The sequence below is a fragment of the Chenopodium album genome, chromosome 10 (genome assembly GCF_948465745.1).
Source record: "Chenopodium album chromosome 10, dcCheAlbu1.1, whole genome shotgun sequence".
In the NCBI taxonomy this organism is placed as follows: domain Eukaryota; kingdom Viridiplantae; phylum Streptophyta; class Magnoliopsida; order Caryophyllales; family Amaranthaceae; genus Chenopodium; species Chenopodium album.
In genome coordinates, this window is record NC_137843.1 from 9,717,953 (window position 1) to 9,739,067 (window position 21,115).

At 33.0% G+C, this 21,115-nt stretch overlaps 1 protein-coding gene and 2 pseudogenes across 1 annotated transcript; all 3 read right to left on the minus strand.

Moving 5' to 3' along the window:
* Nucleotides 1-681: 681 nt before the first annotated feature.
* LOC145563474 (lysM domain receptor-like kinase 4 pseudogene) lies at nucleotides 682-3,635 on the minus strand (annotated as a pseudogene).
* A 4,566-nt stretch (nucleotides 3,636-8,201) lies between these two features.
* LOC145563475 (cold-regulated 413 plasma membrane protein 4-like) lies at nucleotides 8,202-11,467 on the minus strand. The gene is made up of 4 exons (XM_081623918.1): nucleotides 11,239-11,467; nucleotides 8,778-8,885; nucleotides 8,610-8,680; nucleotides 8,202-8,533 (listed from the first exon to the last, which is right to left on the minus strand). Exons 1-4 carry the CDS (start codon nucleotides 11,364-11,366, stop codon nucleotides 8,292-8,294), a joined length of 549 nt encoding a protein of 182 aa, XP_081480044.1. The 5' UTR covers nucleotides 11,367-11,467; the 3' UTR covers nucleotides 8,202-8,291.
* Nucleotides 11,468-13,364: 1,897 nt separating this feature from the next.
* LOC145563476 (putative calcium-binding protein CML41 pseudogene) lies at nucleotides 13,365-14,043 on the minus strand (annotated as a pseudogene).
* Nucleotides 14,044-21,115: the final 7,072 nt, after the last annotated feature.

Below are 21,115 nucleotides of genomic sequence, written 5' to 3' on the forward strand. Positions count from 1 at the left end.
TTCTTCAATCTGTCTCTTGCTCAAAACTCAAACGCACAGTTTATTTATGCTATGCACTATGAATAACAAAATCGATGACAATTTTCATAACAGAAAGGACCCAGAGGCCAGAGGCTGCGGATCAGGTTAGTCAAGCTGGCGCTGTCCTATCCACTCCATCAAACACCGATGAGGTGATGTACATAAAGAGAAACAATATCAATCTAGTACCTAAGTCATGATAAAAAGGCCCCTTCAAACCGCCTTAACTCATGGTTAAATAGATTCTAATTAGCTTCAAGTTGATCAGAAACAGTCAAAAACTAGCAGCTACTAATTCAAATAAAGTGATAAGCTTGTCCATGCAGACAAAAAGTACAATACTGGGCAAGGAATAGTTTAAATTAAGTTAGCTCATCCAAGTAAACAAAGTTATTATAATTAATGGGATGAGCCCATAAGCAGCAAGGACAACCAATTATTTTTATCAGCTGATTTCAAAAATTCTACGCGAAATTGAGTAAAAAAAACTCCTCAGTATATATATTACATTCAATTCTTACAAAATACAAATATAAAATAAGAGCAAAGGCAGTCAAATCCATTCTCTATCCTTATCAATAATAGAACTAGTCATAATGCATATATCAGCCTTTTTTTGTAACTTGTGCAACAACTTTCAGTCACTAGTCTCCGATTAATTTCTCTCCCCTTCCTTTATACCTGGCCTCCCCCACGAATTCTATCAAGAATTTCTTTGGTTAGAAGGTTAACATCAAGACATAATATTTACAACTTCAATCACCTTCAGTTTTACGAAAAATATTAATGCTGTATTTTATTTATTCAAGTCTTGTACACACTTCATAGCAACATAAGAAAACCTTAAAATAAAATTTTTGGATCGTTTTACATAAGCATCCTTCTGTTAAAAAAGTACCAAATATTCACCTAAAAAAAAAGGAAAGAAGCTTAAAGCTAATGTAAGACGGGGGTAAAAAGGGTGATTTGAAGCAACAAGCGCTGCATAAAAAAAAAAGACTAGTCTTCACTCTTCAGAATGTCATAAGCTTAAGACACTAGCAGATGTACTGGATCCCCAGATCAGTGAGGTTGTCAAGGTTTTTGATAAAATCTGCACAATTTCATCCATAAAAGGGCGTTTTCCTGGATCTTTTCTCAAGCAACGATCAACTAGCACAAGCATAGTATATGCAATATCAGTAGGGTAATCCTCCCCAAGCGAGGAATCCATAAATTCTTTCAAGCTTGAAATCCCATCCTCACTCAGCACAGGACTTAAAATTTCGGATAAATGAATCTTAACCCCTTCATAAAGACTTGCAACATCCTTTCCAGTTAGCATCTCTAACAGCAAAACCCCAAAGGCATAAACATCAAGCATAGGAGAGACTACTCCGTTTTCCAAATACTCAGGAGCCAAATAACCCTTCGTACCCACAATATGATTTGTTAACGTAAATTGACCATCATTCCCTTTGATTGGTCTTGAGAGCCCAAATTTCGCAATTTTTGCCCTGAACTCATTATTCAGAAGAACATTGCTGCTCCTTATATCCTTGTGAATGTGTGGCGGGTTTGTATAGGTATGAAGATAGTTAAGCCCGGTGGCAACATCGCATGCCACCTGGATTCTCTTCCCCCAACTTAAGGATTTTCCATCAGGGTTGTCTTGGAAGATCCAATCCCTCAATGGTCCATTGCTTGCATATTCATACACAAAGTACCAAACCCCGTCATCAAAGCAAACCCCCAGCAACCTGATGAGGTTGAAATGGTTGATCTTGTTTAGTACACTAATCTCTTTGCTGACATCTCCATCCATCTTCTTGATAACCACTTCATCACCGCTAATATTTCCCCTGTATACTGATCCTTTAATCCAATGATCTGAGCTGAAATTCTCAGTCGCCGCCTGCAAGTCTGTGAAGCTATACACTTTCAGGGAAGCTATTCTAGTTATACTCTCAAGAAACTCGAGGGATTCTTTCTCTGGTGCCTGCTTCACTAGAGCCTTTTCTTGAGCTTCAAGGTTTTGTAATGACATATTTGGATCAGTTTTTTTCCTCATACTTGGCAACATAAAGAAAGCCATTAACCCTGCTAGTAAAATAAACACACCCCCAGCAACTACCCCTAACCCGAAATAAACCCATTTCTTGTTCGAATGCCCACTAGACAACATTGGCACTGGGGTTTCTATTGGAGGAAAGGAAGGTGGAGAAGATGGTGGTGGTGGTACATAAGGAAGATACTCTAATCTAGAAACATTAGGTGTGGTCTGTAACGGAATAAGAAGAGTTGTGAAAGGGTTTATAACATCATCCTGCTCGGATTTTCCATTGGCCTCGAAAGTTTGTCCAACATCAGCTCCAAAATACGTAGCAATACCCCCAATAGCAGTATTGCTTGGTTGGATCACAAAGCTCACAAGATACTTGATCCCTAAATTAAGTTGCATCCGAGTAGGACAAGCACACCTAAGAGGTATAGTAAGCCTTTCATCGGGAAATATATTAACTATTTTTGGACTGACTTTCTGAGCTCGGATAGCCCTGCAAGTAGTCAGACCTTCAAAGGTATTGTTAGCTAGCACGTAGTAATTATCACCAGTTCGAACAACATGAGTGGTATTGGTTTGGTAGAACCTACCAACACAGGAGCATGTCACAGGAATTATCACCTTGGTGTTTGTTGCCAAGGCCATGTTTGCCGCAATATTTTTATTGAATGCGGATATCTGAGACGCATTGACAGAAAAAAGAGAGGCGATGGAAGACACGGTGTTGTAGGGAGGTTGAGTCCGGTATATGAGAAAAGTTTGGCAAGATCGGTTCACACCATTGCAGGTGTATCCAAGAGCAGAAGACTCATTTCGACGGCACACATTCCCAGCATAAGGCTGCTGGGCTGTGATGAAACAAGAGAAGTAGAAGATTGAGAAAAGGAAGGCAAAAATGAATGAAGGAAAAGCCATTTGGATCTGATTAGGAGATGCTAAGATGGTGAGATGTTGAAGTGGAATGGAAATTATATGGAATGCTAGAGCTTTTTTTTATAAGTGGGTTTACTGTGAGTGGAAAGCAAACTTACACTCACCACAATGAGAATTTGTTGAAACTTATGTAGGAAAGCTGAGGGAAGTTGCTGTTTTGAGTTTTTGACTATCTTCACCCAAAAAATAAAATAAATAAAGAAAATAGAAGCAAAATTTGAAAGGAAAACTCATATGTGGTCATGGGAGGAGGTATTGAAGTCAATAGTCAACTACAGAAGACGGATTTGTAAAGTAGAAGATTTTAGATCATAGAGGGACAAGTTTAACAAATAAAAAAAAATGCAGTATTCAATTTCTTGCAAGTTAAAAAAATATAGCTTGTCTATTGAAAACAAAGGGATGAAAGGAAAAGTAGATGTATTTTAGCCTTTGCTCTTGTCTATTAAAAAAAAAAAAAGAAAGAAAGAGAGAGAAAAACACCATTCTTATTTTTTTTTAAATTATAATTTTTGAAAAAAATTAAAAATTTGTTCCGTGTATCTCTAAGGATTTAAATAATACATCATTCTAAAAAATTGTTACATGTGCCCCTAAAGAGTACACCATACACCCATGAAAGTTTTTTATGAACAATGTATCCGACAAATAATAACTACTCCTATATTTTATCACTTGGTCCACTTTTCTTTTGTAGCCGTACGCCCATACCTATTACTTCATTTTCTTTTTTGAAAACCTTTAACAATATTTTCCAATTATCCCCCTCACTAGTGGACTATTAGTCTCCTCATATCATATTTTAATACTAATAATTTTATATTCTCTCTATTCCCCATTTATAATCACTTTTGTTTTTTTTTTGAATTTCTTTATTCGATTTTTTTTTTAGGAAAAATTTATTTACTCTATAAGCAACTTCACTTTCATCATAAAATTATATAGAGTACTTTTTGTTATTCCTCCAAAAACTCCGTGTCCGGAAAAATGGAGCAAGTGTTAAAACACAAAGAGAGTATATACTAAACATCTTAATGACTAAGCCCCGTTCACTTTACCTTATTTTTGCTGAATTGAAATTATTTTTAATGAATTGAAATTATTTTTGCTGAACTGAAATTATTTTTACTGAATTGAAACTAATTTTACTGAATTGAAATTATTTTCGCTGAACTAAAATTATTTTTACTGAATTATTTTTAGTTTACTGATTTTTACTGAATTGAAATTATTTTTACTAAACTGAAATTAGTTTTGCTGAACTGAACTTAATTTTACTGCAGCAGCTTTTTGGTAGAGCAGGCCACACCATGCGGCAGGGGTTACCCGAGTTTTTTTGCTAGGGGTTATCCGAGTTTTTCAGTCAGGGATTACTTGAGTTTTTTAGTCAGGGACTACTTGAGTTATTCAGTCAGGGGGTTACTCGAAGAGTTCATTCGGTTATAGGTTACTTAGTCAGGGGTTACTCGAATTCCTCAGTCAGGGTTACTCGAGCTTCTCGGTCAGGATGCATACAAAAAATTGTGACTCGAGTAACCCCTGATCGAGAAACTCATGTAATCCTTGACCGAAAAACTCAAGTAGCCGCCGCCGCACGGTACAATAGGCCGCATATAAAATTTGTGTTTTTACTGAAGTGAAATTAATTTTACTGAATATTATTTATTTAAGGTGAAGTGAACATGGCCTAACACCGTTAAATTTCCGCTAGTTTTTAAAGACATAAATTTCTTATTGCATCTTTTTTTTTTTTTTAGAAGTTAATGATTAACATTAACAAATAAGAGTATTCCTCATTATTATTTTTTTTTTAAAAAAAAACAGTGAATTTGAACACTGTTTCTATTCCGTACATTTTTGTCCACCTTTACTTTTCCCACCATGAATCCAAAAGGTTTGCCCCAAAGTCATAGAAAAAACAATTATATGCAAAGAAAAAAGATACAATTGACAATGAGCATGCCTAATTCACAAAAGTACACAACCAGTCGGAGTCGGTAGTGAACGAGTGAGGGCGAGGCATTTTGGAAAGTCTACTAGTCGTGGTCTCGGGAAAGAGTGAAACTCCATTATTTATCACTAATGAGATCTACTAGGAGTATCAATTAGTAGTTCATAGTATACTAAAAATGCAAAAGGAAAAATCAGCTACGTTCTTCACTTAAAAACTACAGACTGTATCTTATTGGCCCTTAATCCAAATTTATTCTTACCGTGAACTAGCAAAACAAATACGAAGTAGATTTTTTCCAGGTACACCACAGAATTAGACAGCAAATCCAATCATAAAAGAACAAACAAGGAAAGGAAAAATACGACATCCACACATAGAATGATCTCTACATTAACATAGTAACATCCCGTGTTTAAGTCAGGCTAAATCATTACCATTCATATTTCACACAAACTAGAGACTAGACAGCCTGCATCAACTCAATAAACCATAATTGACCAATGACAATAATTATTACTCTGAAAGCAAACTGAGCTACATGAGATCCTATTAATCTGAATTTTGCTCCACCCAACATATTTCAGGCACAAATACAAGCATGATCAAGGCAGGATACTTTTAACCAAAAAAATTACTCCATGTCTAATTTTATTATGTAATATGTATACAAAAAAATCATGTATATACAAAAAAAAATAAACAAAGCATAAAATGTCCAAGTGAACATGAATATCAATCAGCACATAACATAATTGCACAAGGATTTTTCATCCAGCTGAGGACTCTAGTCACTTAAACATATATAAAGTATCATAAAAAAGAAGAGAAGGGTCATACAGAGCTAATATGCACAGCATTGCAAATTACATATACAACTGCTGCCTCCTCCATTTGCATGTATCTCCATTACGAGAAGTAAAATGCAAATCATCAGACTGAATATAGCACCTGCAATGCTCTCAGGTAGTTCATAGGCCAGCCAGTTTGGCATGACAACAAAGAACAGAAATCGAGAGACAGAAACTGCAAGCAAGAATATCACGTTATAATACTTTATAATTGATCAACTGGGTTACATCTGACGCAAAAAATTAATTTATTCTTACCTGGAAATACATCAGGAAAACAGTAATTTGCAGCAATAGAAAAAACAGCATAAGGGCTTAAAATTTGTGAGGAAGTAAGAAGAAAAGGCTAGTTTAGCTAGATTTGAGTCATTTTTGCTAATCTATCCATACCTAGTCTAATTTTTTCCTTAGAATACATGTCAAAGGAACATGTTGCAATTGAACAAAAGAACAAAGAAAGTAAAGAATCCCCCACCCTCACCCTATTTTTTCTAGTCAATACTCAACAATCAACTATCATTCCGTTAACAACTAAGTGTCAGACCTTCAAAGGTATTGTTAGCTAGCACGTAGTAATTATCACCAGTTCAAACAACATGAGTGGTATTGGTTTGGTAGAACCTACCAACACAGGAGCATGTCACAGGAACGATCACCTTGGTGTTTGTTGCCAAGGCCATGTTTTCCGCAATGTTTTTATTAAAATGCGGATATCTGAGATGCATTGGCAGAAAAAAGAGAGGCGATGGAAGAGACGGTGTTGTAGGGGGGTTGAGTCCGGTATAAGAGAAAAGTTCACACCATTGCAGGTGTATCCAAGAGCAGAAGACTCGTTACGGCGGCACACATTCCCGGCGTAAGGCTGCTGGGCTGTGATCAAACAAGGGAAGTAGAAGTAGAAGTAGAAGATCGAGAAAAAAAAGGCGGATATGAATGAAGAAAAAGCCGTTTGATCTGAATTTGATTAGGAGAGGCTGAGATGGTGAGAGGTCGAAATGGAATGGGGATATATAGAATGCTAAACATAGCAATCTTTTTTTTAAAGTGGGTTTACTGTGAGTGGAAAGCAAACTTACACTTACCACAATGATGAGAATTTGTTATAACTTACGTAGGAAAGTTTAGGGAAGTTCCTGTTTTGACCATCACACACAGACATACAAAAAAAAATAATAATAATAATAATAATTGCGTTGCAGGGCTATTGGCTATGGATTTCTTCCTTTCTCCTTTTCTTCGTTGGGGAAATTAGAAAAGGATGATATTGCGTTGCTGAATCGAGTTCAGGCGTTCGCTAAGACTCGGGATATTGGTGCTCATGCAGCTGCTCACATATTCAACATGATCGGATTCGCTGTAGCTAGAAAGGTGGGGGCCCAGATTGTATCTCGGCTCCCCACCAATTTATTGTAAATTGATTGACTTTGTTGGTTTTTGATAATAATAATAATAATAATAATAATAAAGAAGCAAAATTTTCTATTTCTTGCAAGTTACCCTCTCCGTTTTTAAATACTTGCTCCATTTCCTTATTTAGAAAGTTTTTACAATATTTAATTAATTTCTCTCACCTAGTGGACCCACCATGATTATATTTCATTAATTTCATATTCTTTCTCCTGCAATCCTTTTCACTACTTTTGCTTTTTACTCCCTCCGTTTTTTAATAGTTACTCCATTTCTTCATGTGTGAAATCTTAGGAGAAATTGGAGAAAGTAATAAAACATGGAGGTAATGGGGTAAGTGGAAAAATAAGAAATTGTAAAAAGCAAAAGTAGTGGGGAGAATTGGAGGAGAGAGAATATGAAAATTAATAAAATATGATCATGGTGAGTCTCATGAGATCTGCTATCAATTAGTTTCGAAGTATACTAAAAATGAAAAACGAAATATCAGCTAAGTGCCTCACTCAAAAACTCCAGAATTTATCTAACTCGAACTTGTTGGCCCTAATCCAAATAAATTCTTAGCTACGACTGTGAACTAGCTCATCAAATAAATCTTTCCAGGTACACCACATAATTGGACTTTTGACAACAAATCCAATCACAAAAGAACGAAAAAGGAAAGAAAAAATATGACAGCCATCACACATGAATGATCTCTTCACTGACATAGTAAAAACCAGTGTTCAAGTCAGTTTGGAAACAATACCGTTCATATTTCACGCAAAAAAGACATCATGCATCAACTCAATAAGCTGTATTGACCAATGACTAAACTATTTAATCCATAAGCTAAATTTGTAAAAATAAGAGATACATGATATCCTGTTAACCCGAGCAAATTTTAGGCACAAATTCAAGCACAGCTAAATATAAACCCTTTTTTACCAAAAAAAAAAATTATCTATATCTATTATGTAATGTATACAAAAAATTCGTGTATATACAAAGAATTTACAAAGCAAAAAAATCCACGATTATATGAATATCAATCAGCACATAATATAATTGCACAAGGATTTTTCATCCAACTGAGGACTGTAGTCACTTACCAAGATCCTAAACATAAATAAAGTATTGTAAAGAAGAAGAGAAGAGCCATACTGAGCCAATATGCACAGCATTGCAAATTACATAAACAACTGCGGCATCCTCCATTTGCGTGTATCTCCATTACGAGAAGTAAAATGCAAATCACTAGACAGAATATAGCACCTGCGATGCTCTCACGTAGTTCATTGGCCAGCCAGTTGGGCATGACAACAAAGAACAGAAATCGAGAGACAGAAACTGCAAGCAAGAATATCACATTATAATACTTTATAATTGATAAACTGGGTTACATCTGATGCAAAAAATAGTTTACCTGGAATTACATCAGGAAAGCAGTAATTTGCAGCAATAGCAAAAATAGCAACCCAACAGCCGAATTGTCCTCTGCAACATGAGGGAGATGATCTTCAGTAATTTTCTTACACAGAAAAGAGTTCAAATCTGAGAAGGCCAGAAATTTGCCAAGAATCTTTAAAACCACCTTAATATCTGGAATATAGCTTCTGGGAGGCTAGCCGTAAGAAATAGGGCCAGAAGTGAAGCTTGCAGCCTTGATCTTCTCCCCAATAGGTTCAAAACTAATAGAAACCTACAGGCAATAGCCAAGGAAGAAGGAGAGACAGATACTTGATCAATAAATGTGTAAATAAATCATATTAACGTACAAATTTACAAAATGTAAATTAAACATTTGAGCAACAGCAAAATAGTATATCATCAGAGGAATGTGACAGAATAAGAGCTGGTAGAATCAAATTATAAACATCTTAGAAGTTTAATACCAAGCTGAAGAAATTATCAAACAGATAATCTAGCTACCTGTCTTTTTTTCTCACAGAGTCATCCAGCACTAAGGGAGCAAAATATCAAAAACGATACCTATACATCCTAAATCATTTCCAATCCAGTTTCTTAATCCATACTAATATAAATAGCATCATTAACTCATAACATTAAGGTTATTAACACTTAGTCTACAGATTCCAAAATTACAGAGACCCGAATGGTACTGTCAGCCATACTGAATTTTTTAATGGGCCATATATCCCTTTCTTTGCAAAATTAGGTGAAATATGTTAAAGAGGTCCTAGTCTAGTGCTCTGTGTATTGTGTAACGTGATATCTACATTAAGCAGTCTGAGGTACAAATAGTTTATTGAACAGATGCAGGAGGTGATGGGCTGTGCATCACAAACACAAGGTGCATTTGTGCCCTTGCCTCTAATCACTTTCTAATACCAAGCTTGACATATATCCAATGGATTGAAACCAAATTTCCAAATTCATCAGCCACCATCTTCAAACAAAGAGAAGTAGATGGTAAGTGGAGTAGTCATCCTTCAACAAATGTTAAATTTGAGTTCCCATTTAGCAGTTGGCTCCCATAGATTTGACTTTGAATTGGAAATCACCTTCTCATGGAGGATATCAAAGAAGAACCCCTCTTTTTTTTGTTTTAATGAATAAAAAGGTCAACAATTTAACGTTTACTTGATCAGCTAATGCCTTGTAGGTAGGGAAACTAAGGAGGTGGGGGGGGGGGGGGGGTGTGCAAATGTGCAATTCTGATGTCAAATACATCAGGCAAAACAACAAAGACAGTCAACTCAACTAAGTTCTCTAAGTAAGGAAAAAAATCACCTTAGCATAGAAATCCCATACATTCGTTAGTACAGAACTACTGGTATTCCACATTTTCACTATCCCATCATGCTTTATATCTTGATTTTTAGGCTCCATAGTAACATGATATTCATCTCAAGACCGCAACATTATTTCCAATAAAATAAGTGGTGGAAGATAAGTGATAGAAAATCCACGCGTTCAATTATGGAAATTTATGTCCCACTAACCCCAAGCCCCAAAAATAAGGCGAGTCAACCTTGATCTTAGACTTGCTCAACTCAGCTCATGAGCCATGATTGAATTCGACTCAATTAGCGCTTTAACCCAAAAGTAATCTCTATCGTGCAAGCTTCTTTGATTCATTTATTGTCCTCATTTGATTTGTATGTCAACCATAAAATTAACAATGTTACTCCCCCCCACCTCAACCGAAAAACAGAAGTATGCTTAAGCTTAATCCTCTTAGTATTCAACACTTCATATATGTTTATGTGAATTTGCTAAGACCATGTTCACCTTATTCCACTTATATGGGAAAAAGTTAATACGTTAATATATACTGTAATATTTAAAGAAGTCAAATTTCAGATAGATTAATTACACAAAAAAATTAGACTACCCATGCTCAATTTATTAAGTCCAATTAAGTTCAGCTTAGTTTAAATCAAGTAAATAGTAATATGCACCGTAAGTCATACGCTCACTGTTTCTACATAATCGCAACAGTTTTACTTTTACAATATCCATACATTAACTTCAACTACTCATTTTTACAAATATATATAAAACCAAATATTATTGGATTAGTCTCAAACATACATTTTCAAATATCCTCAGTTTTTTATACTTTAAACTTGTGCATAACAGCATAAGCATATGTTTGAGGAACCAAGGGAGTATGTAACATGTGAAATTGTGAATGGGCTTCGCTTGAACCATATTTTGATCAAATCAATCTCATTAACCGACATCTAAATTAGAAACATATTTTGATAATGTGCCTACAACTTTTATGTACTAGTAAAAGAGATCAACTTTAATCAACCAGTATTCATCTATTACTGTATAAATCAACATTGACAAAATGTGTTTTATAGAAAATTTCACATCAATTACACAATTATCAATAACAACAGGAGAACAATTACAATTGCAATACTGAAAAAGTGAAAGAGACAACATTATTATAGAACTAACATATAACAGTAAACACACATAATGATGAAAAGAAAAGAAATGAAATGATTCAAACTAAACACAAAATTCGATGATTACGCAAATAGTATAGAGCTTAAAAAGAGGATAGAGAAACTAACAAGGCAGAAAAAGAAGCGCCCCAACAAAAGGCGGAGCGAATTGCTACATTTCCATTTTCCGACGCAAAATCGCCGGCAATTACCGTCGCAACCATCGCAGAAAACGTATCCCTCATTTCCATCTTCATATTTACCGACGCAATTATGGGGAGTTATAGAAATTACGGCGTTTTCCGATGAGATGAAAGCGTCGACTGAGCCCTCTCAACCACCGCCTTACTTGGTTCTGAGTTTTCTAGAGTTGTTGTGTATTCCATTTTTTTTTTTTTTAGTTTACCAAACAATTCGAATCTGAGGTCCCACTTATCTTTTTTTAGAAGATTAAATGAGGTTCCTTGATTATTTTGTTAACCTTAATCAAGTATGGTAATCCTTGTCGTATTCAATCCGGTCAACTGGTTGTCTAGCTCTCGTTTCGTGCCAAAGTATATGTGCCCTTCTACACTATGGCCCCTTTGTTTTTCCGTTTATGTTGAAATGTGCCACAAGGACTGTATACACAAGCTCAAAGTAAAGGCTCTGTTCTTTTAAGTTGCTATGATATGCTCTGCTCTACTATGTTTTGGTAAAATCTGCTCTGCTGACATCTGTTTTGTTTAAAAAAACAAGGCCTAGCCATTAGATAAATAGCTCATTAATAAGTTTTAAACAACATAGTACTTCATATTAGATTTCATTTATATTAAGATCTATACAATACTTTTTCAAATAGCTTAAAAAAATATAAGAAACAAAAAGTGTACAAAATTTAAAGTAAAAACTAACAAAGTTTACAGACCTAAACAATGTATAATCAAATCCTTAACCCCCTTTATTTTAAAACAAAGTAAAATCAAATAAGAAACCGTATACTTCCTCCGTTTCATTAATATTGCAACAATGGGACTTTTGCATTATTCATCACTTACTCTTATTTGACTATATAATATGATTTATACGTTAAGCAAAATATATAGTCATGTAGAATCTTGTTAGATTCGTCTCATAAAATACTTTCACAAAAAACTTTTATAATTTTTACTATCATACAACTATAGATGTATTATACAAATATATGATCTTTTACACCCCGAAATTTGTACAATTATACTGGATTGTATACGGACACATGGGTGGCAACTTCTCCGTAACATACATATATACTTGGACAAGTAGCAAAGATTCATATGCAAATGACAATCCATTAACAACAAAACGTAATCACAAAGATAACGCAATATCCATTTTAAGGCCAATAAAACGATGTCCATCTGTTAAGCGTCCTTTTATTATTAAGGTGCTTTATTTTTTTTTTTGCAATCTTGCCCAACATTTATTACGTTGAGAATGACTTTAGAACTTATTTCGTTTGTTGTTGTTTCTTCTTCTTTTTTGACAGCAAAAATTATCTTATTGATTATCATTGTCATCAACTTACCAACAATGATCGATTGATATTTGAATGTTAGTTATTGCACTTATATATAGACAAATCAAAAATATTTCGTGAAACTAGTAAGATTATGACTATCGATGCGTAATCAATCAAGAACTTATAAATTTTCCTAAATCAATTTCAATTAGCAAATCAAAATAACAATTGCTATTTCTTGTTGTATTAAAATCAATCTTAATGAGAGGCACTACTTCATATAACATAATTGCAAAACATTAGCTTAAGTTTTGTATAATGACGAAAACCCTCGGTAAAAATTCAACTAACTCCCTAAATGAAAAAAATTAACGAAGTTATCTACATATTACGTATATACTTTTATTACTTCCTACTAAAGTAATTGTCATGAATGTTTATTTATTTGTATCACCTCTTGTTCACCCGCTTTATACACATTGTATGGAGTATAGTATAATTGTTATGCACGCTTCATAATTAATACAAGTATTATCAAACTACTAAGCCATCAAAATATTAGTTTTAGGGTTCAATTCCAGACCTTGCCATTATCGTTTCAGACTTATTTTCAAAGTCCCTCAACCCCCTCTCCCCTTATCCTTTGTTACAACAGTGACTTATGAGTAAAGATTACATACACAAGCAAACATGCATAGTAAATCCCTCCAAATGAAAATTATTATCGTTCCTCCAACAGTGTAATTTAAACTAGTAATACGACAACCAAAACCAAAAAGAATTATCATATTATGTAATACAACGAACAAGAAAATTTATACAGCCATCATTTGATGAAAGTCATTAAAATCAAGCTCTCCATCACCATCGGTATCATACACCCTAATCATGGACGCACACTCCTTAAAAGACTTAGAATCCCCTAGGCGATACAAAGCCCTTTGAAGCCCCCTAGGAGTGATCCTACCGGATCCCTTTTCGTGCTCGAACATCTCAAACACCTTCTTCATGTCTTCATCCGCACCCTCCTTACTATCCATGAGATTAACGAAATCCTTAAACTCGAGCATACCATCGTTGTCTGAGTCAAGCTCATCAATAACCTCCTGGGCCTCTTCATCTGAGATGATCTCCCCTATGGAGTTAAAGTATCTCCGGAGCTCAAGAGCCGTGATCATTCCATCGTTATCCATATCGAAATGTCTAAAGACTTCCTTAAGCTCCTCTTCCCTACTCCTCCCCGTAGGGCCAAAAGGGATGGACGGAGGGGGTAGAGGGGAGCGAGGGGAGCCTGAGGAACTCGATGAGGAGGCCGATGTGCTACCCTTGGACTTCTTTTTGTGGAGGCTTATTCGTAGTCCAACATTTGAGAACCACCTACTTGACCTAGGAATACACTCAGACGCCATGTTTTGTTAATTTTTTTTTTTAAGTCGTAGTTAGACAACGATATATATATATATATCTAACAACCTTTTTTCTTGTGATTTCAAGTCATGGCTAAATTAAGTTCATATATAGGATGGAAAAGTGGAAGAGTTACAATCAATATGACAAAAAAATAAAAAGCAGTGGAATAAATTAGGGTAGAAGAAAAAAAAAACGATAGGAATTTGAAATGGAAAGTGCTAGGGAAAGAACGTAAGTTGGAAAGATTTGCGTAGGAGTTGTTTCAAGGAAATTGCATGGTAGCTTCGTTTGGGCCAACCCCATGTAATTATCTGACGCAACTAAGGCTCCACTTGTTTATGTCAATTTGCCGACTTTCATTTTTATGTATGAATTGTATGCTAAAATGGGATAAATAAATGTTGATATTGGCTTATATTAGTAGTACTAATGTACGATTATCATATTTTAAGCTTACTAATATAAGTTTTGCTGGCCATATCCTATATACTTTATATTGTTTGTGACACATAATGTTGTACGTATGTACATCTACCAACTTTTTGTAATTTACTTGGTAATTTTGTTGGTGTCTTGAAGATGTTTAGTGGGATTACTTTTAATTAGACTTGTATATTTTCGTAATATTTTACTATGTATCATGGATTATGAAGGATATAAGATGGCTAGCTAGTAGTCTAGTAGATAGTAGTCATTGGCAAGTTGGTTGTACGTGCAATTGTGAATTTGCATATATCTTTGTAGTTACTCCGTACTATGTATGAGCTTATGACTTGGGAATTTAGGATGGTAGTTGTGGAAAGGTGGGAAGATGAAAGGAAATTGTATTCTTGAACTTGTTAAAGGAGCAACATCATCATGTTGTACTTTTCTTGTGTCAAGCCTTATAGTTACATTGCACTTATCATCATATGGGTTAGCGTATCCCTTTCCTTATTAATAGATTCTCTGTATATGTGAATGTTAACTATCTTACTTTGCTAAAATCTTTGGAGTGTGAATGTATGGCACTCGATCTGGGTTTAAATCTTTTCTACACTATTTTTATAGATCTCTTTACACCAAAAAATAATACTCGTATAATTCTCTGTGTGGATTCACCCTATGTCTGATACTTGATGAAATACATGCATACATACTCTGTATATAGGTAGGGGTGTTTAAAAATCGGTTCGCACCGAAAAAATGACCCGCACCAGACCAGACCGACCTCGGACCGGACCAGACCGAATTAACCGGTCCGGTCTCTGGGTCTAGAAATTTTCTTTTTCTTTTCGATCTTTATTCCGGTTTGGTCCAAAACCCCATAAAACCCGGGTTTGGAGCGGACCGATTTTTTCCTTAAATTTATGCATAAAAGCATAAAATCTTAGATAATGGTTAAAATTGTTCTTAATAACCTTTGAAAACTTTAATTATATGAGTTTTTCCTATACTGTGTTTTGAGTTTTCCAATATATTATTAAAAATTTAGTGTTTTTTAAATAAAATTCTAAAATCGGCCCAAAGCGGTCCGGTCTGGGTTTTGGACCAATTTTTTCGGTCCGGTCCGAATTCGGTCCTAGCTTAATCGGTCCGATTTTCGATTTTTGAAAATAAAATCTTCGCCCTGGTCCGGTCTTGGACCAATGAACAACTCTAAATATAGGTATCTAATATTTTTTGCTTAAACCGAAATTGCAATGCTTCGTAGGGAGAGTATGTAAACATCGATACTGTGTATAATTAAGTTATTAATTCAAAACAAGTATCCCTTTATATTTTGAAAAATAAAAAATGCATATAATGTTGTTTTATGCGATTACAATTCCTTTATTTCTTGTAGCACCATGCGTCTATACCTTCAGGAAGAATGTGTTAGTCAAACTGTCACATGTATTAACTATTAAGACATTCATAACAATTGGCTCGGTGAATTTTATTGGGTCACAATATAACATAGTCCAAACTTATAGTCATCTAGTAGACGCGACCCGATTTGCTACTCCATGAAATTTGGGTATCTTCAATTGGACTACCCACTTAAAGGCCCAATTCTTTTTTTTTTTTTTTTTTTTTGAAGAACTAGTACAGTAACCAATTCAACAAAAGAGAATGGCCAGAACTCCAGAAGTTTAAACATTGATACAAGTATATTTCATTTTTATACCTTTTCATTTAAAAGTTTATCTTGAAATTGATTTAGAATCATAAGGGTGAGGGTGGATATAAAATTGTAGGCGTTGGAATGGAGTAAGATATCATTAATAAGAGACTCCATGACAAATAATGCTCAACTAAACATTGGAATGGATTCTACTCCATTTCCAAAGGCCCAGTCAAACACCCCAAAATATAATTAGTAATACGAGTAGTCAATAATAAATAATCAGTAATTAATACTCCATAATTAGCAAATAATGATTACTCTCTCCGTCCCTTATTGATATTCTCTTATGGCCAATTTTTAGTCCCGAAATAATAGTCTCATTTGCTTTTTTTCAAGTATCATTAATATTAATTTTTTTTACCAAAATTCTCTCCAATTTGCAACAATATTTGTATAAATTTAACTTTTCTGTATAAATTTTATTTTTTCATGTACTTTTATTACTTTCTCTCTCTACTTTTTTGCATACTCAATATAAATTTACTTTTTTAATATATTTTTACTACTTTTATTTGTATTCATTAATTCCCGTGAAAAATTTCTATAAAGGATTATCAATAAGGGACGGAGGGAGTATTAGTAATTAATAATCTATTTTACAAAATCCATACATATATGTCTTTAATTTTATTTTTTTTTTGCTTAAAATCTGTTTCTAAATGAACAAATAACCAAATATATATATATATATATTCTGAAATACATGAAATATGATACGCACTACAATATTACAAAGTAAATAATTCTACATCCAAATGTAAAATGGACCTTGTGACAATGTAACGGATATATTTTTATCTTCATTTAAAAACAAAAAAAATGGATAATAATCTAGAATATACTTCCTCTGTTTTTTTTTACTTGACCTGTTTCTTTTATCACGCTTGCCAATGCAAAACTTTAGCAATCAATAACTTTATTTCTCCATAAGTAAAAATTATAAAAGTTGTATATTATAATAGTACTTATTGAGACGAATTCAAAAATATCTCACATGAATATGTTTTTCCTTACATATCATTCACAAAAAACGGTCAAAAGAGGGGTGATGAATAGTGTAAAAGTCAAAGCAGGTCAAGTAAAAAAAAACGGAGGAAGTAGTTGATATGGTGAACTTATGCATGTTGACAAGTGGTAAGAAAGCTAAAAAGAATAAACATCGAGCATGGCATTGGCTGTTACTGCTTAAATGCGGCAAAGAGAGGGAATTGAAGACAATTACAAACACAAAGACGAGACATTAATTCGAGAAAGACAGAAGTGATAGCAAAAGGTACAGATTGCAGCGAACCGAGGCCGCTACTCACACGCGTCGTCTTTATAATCGACTCTATCTTTCTCCTTTTTTCTTTCTTCTCATCATAATCATGTCATCCTTCTCATCCTACACCTCATCATTTGCCTTTTTCGATCTCCACTTTCAACTCTTTTTTTTTTTTTTTTTACTACTGAATACTTGTTCAACATTACTAATTTTAATTGGATCTTGTCAACGAACGCTCTGAACATTAGATTAAACATTTAAAATTTAACCTAAAATGGTATTAATTTTGAAATGTATGATAAAATTATGAGTCAATTAGTGTGATTTATATTTATTTTAATTTAATATTTCTACTTTTAACTAGTAATCTTATCCAATGCTCTCGAGATGTTCGTTAGTTTTATTTTGCCTTTAGACAAAACAAAAAAAAATAAAAAAAAGGGAAACATGCACTCTAATACTCTATAGTTAACAATATTTACTAATCATTTAATTCAGAGCAATTACTTTTGTATACATCCGATTTATAACAATATTAATACACATCTAATATTAAGATAAATTTTACCCCTTCGAGGTAAATATAAATCTCAAATATTTTTGATGTAAATAGGCAATGAGATACAATAAGTTTTATAAAATACATAATATATTACTTTCACTTGTAGAGATTTGATTTTTACTTATATAAAGGAGGTAAATTATCAATAACTTTAGAACAAATGTAAAATATTTATTGCATATTGGATTTTTAAAATGTTACGCGCAAAGTACTGTAAATTTGTAATTTTTTTTAAGTAAGGCGAGACTGTACCTCAACCCTCATGGTTTTTTGGTCCGTTATTTACACGTCAGACACTTTGAGCGTGAGGAGGAAGGATAAGGGACCCCTATCTTCAAAATGCCTCTAATGGGGATTAAACTCCCAACCTTAAGAACTCTACTAGTAAATCTGTAATATATACATATATATATATATATATATATATATATATATATATATATAGAATCACATGGAATTTTTAACTAGTACTCCCTCCATCTCTTTATTAAGAACCTAGCTGGGTTTTTTTTCACAAAAATTAAAAAGTTGGTGGAAGTACATAAGTGCATGTGGGATTAGAGAGAAATAGGAAGAAAAAAAAAAAGTGGTTGAGAATAATTGAAAAGAAAGAGAGAAAAAGGTTGGAAATTGATGTAAAAAGTCATTATTAGTACAAAAAAGTGATGACAACTCATCAAAAAGTAAAGAATATTCTCAAATATTACTCGTACAGCCTTAGAATAGAAATAGGTACTTAGGGCCTGTTCTCATACGTTTATTTTCAGTTCAGTTCAGTTCCCAATTCAGTTCAGCTCTAATCAGTTCAGTTCAGTTCAGTTTATGTCTAATGGTATTGCTAATGATATAAAGCCAAATTTCATTCTTTTAAGCTCTTATTACAATAACGACAATAATAATAATAATAATAATAATAATAATAAATTATTAATAATAAATTAATAATAACATTGTATTAATTAGAATAATAAAGAGAGTGGTACACAGTTGGGGGTGTTGGCTCTGTTTAATTTCGTTCCAGTTTTTTTTTTCCTAATTGTGATAATTTTTTACAAAGTGTTTTGTGTTCTTTTGTCATAATAATATTTTATTTTTTAATTAAATAGTATATGTTTTTAAAATGTTTTGGGGTTTCATATTTTTAATATATTTTCCATAAATATTATAATCATATAGTATATTTTTCTTAAATATTTTAATATGTATATTTGTATATACACATATGTATAATAATAAATAATCAAAGATCACTAATTCGTAGTTAAAAATCACTAATTAATAAGTTCAGTTCAGTTCAGTTCAGCTGAGTTCAGTCAATGAGAACAGACCCTTAATTTTGATTTGTTAAAAAGAATACAGATATTTAATAAAAGGATGGAAGGAGTATTCTATTATGTACTGAATTAAGTGAAATGAATGTTGCCACATTTGGACCATTTGGTACCAATACAACATTGCATCATTTGCATGCTCCTTATATATGGAGTAGAATAGAACTATCATGGGATAGAATCATGAGGTAATGTTGTACATGTATAGTGACGGTATCAAGCTTCAGATTCAGAATATAAAATATCATGTAAGTTTATCATTTTAATAAAAGCGTTGAACTTTGTTATAATTTGTGGTTATATTCATGGTAGCGTATGTATGCATGGCATCATGTTTGCTTATTACAGACAACACAATTTTTGAATTTTTTGTCATGAATAATTACGGAGTATAATCTCTCATTTATTATAAAAGTTATCAAATACTCCCTCCGTTTCAATTTTTAGTTCCATACACTATTTTGAGCGTTTTAAAAAGATCTACCCATATTGAATGTATTCCACTTTTAACTTAGTTTTTATTTCCGATTATATACATATTAAATTCTGATTGGTTTGATTAATTGATTGTAAATTGATGACATGACTCTAAGTAAAGAAATTATTCCCTTGAATTATGCAATTATGTTTGACGGTTTCCTAAAAAAATCAAAACAATTTAAATAAGACAAAACTATTTATGAATTGTTTTCGACTTTAATGTTAGATTCCAAATATTCTTGTTTTTTTATTTATGTGATTGATTTTATATGAGACTGTCATATTGAAACGAAGGGAGTAGTATTACTCCATATTTCGTGATATTATGATGAAGAAAAAAAGTCAAACGTTGATTTGTTACTAATGTAGGATTTTTGTATTTCTAACGATAAATTGTGTGTCTCTCTTTATTCGTTTTCTTGCCTTATTTATTCCCAATTAATCTTCTCAATATCTATATCATCTTTAATTCCATTACGCCGTCACAACCCTAACAATTTAAAGTATAAAGTAAGAATCTAGATAGAACAATTGGCTAGCTCTATAAATTTAAGCATGCATGCATGAAGCAAGCTAGCTAGGGTTGACTCTAATAAACTCATTTTAGAAGGGATTTTATATGAAGTACGTTGTAATTAATAACATATTGAAAAGAATAACAATTAAGAAAAGTATTGCAATATTTCATTTAACATTAAGAAGTCATGGATCAGAATAATTTCAATTATAATGTACAATTATTTTTTCAGGTATTTCTTACAGAATATAGTTGAACAAATGTTAATACAAGTTTTTTTTACAATCACTTAAAATAATTTAATCACTCAGATTTGATCCCCGCAACAACAATTGAGATGGGAGTGAAACCTTACCACCCAAAACTAATCTCCGAATCCAGATTAGCCCAAAGGGAAAATCGGGTGGAACACAAAAAAAAAACTTGAAATAATCTAATGCTAGTTCATTACATTGGTATTCAATTTTTATAAATAAGTAATTACTCTATTAACCAAATACATTAATTTGTCAAAATAAAACATTGATAATCGTGAATTCGTGATATTAAAAAGAATTCAATAAACTATTACTCCTTCCTACCTAAAATAACAATTTTCATTTACAACCTACCTACAAGAATATTTCATTCCATTTATGGATGATCCCATTAATTTACCAATCCAACACTACATATATATATATATATATATATTTTAACAAATCAATTCATTAATAAAAGTCATACGACATCAACAAATGAAATATAAACAAACAAATATATAAATTGAATGAAACAAGAGTTTCCTTCATCAGAACTACGATCGTTGAATAG

Excerpts from the sequence above, each read along its gene's own strand:
- LOC145563475 (XM_081623918.1), bottom strand. The coding sequence starts at position 11,366 with ATGAAGATGGAAATGAGGGATACGTTTTCTGCGATGGTTGCGACGGTA. Across the intron at positions 8,886-11,238 it reads GGCGCTTCTTTTTCTGCCTT|GTTTCTATTAGTTTTGAACC; the intron begins GTTAGTTTCTCT and ends TATTGCCTGTAG. Across the intron at positions 8,534-8,609 it reads CTTTCCTGATGTAATTCCAG|TTTCTGTCTCTCGATTTCTG; the intron begins GTAAACTATTTT and ends TCTTGCTTGCAG.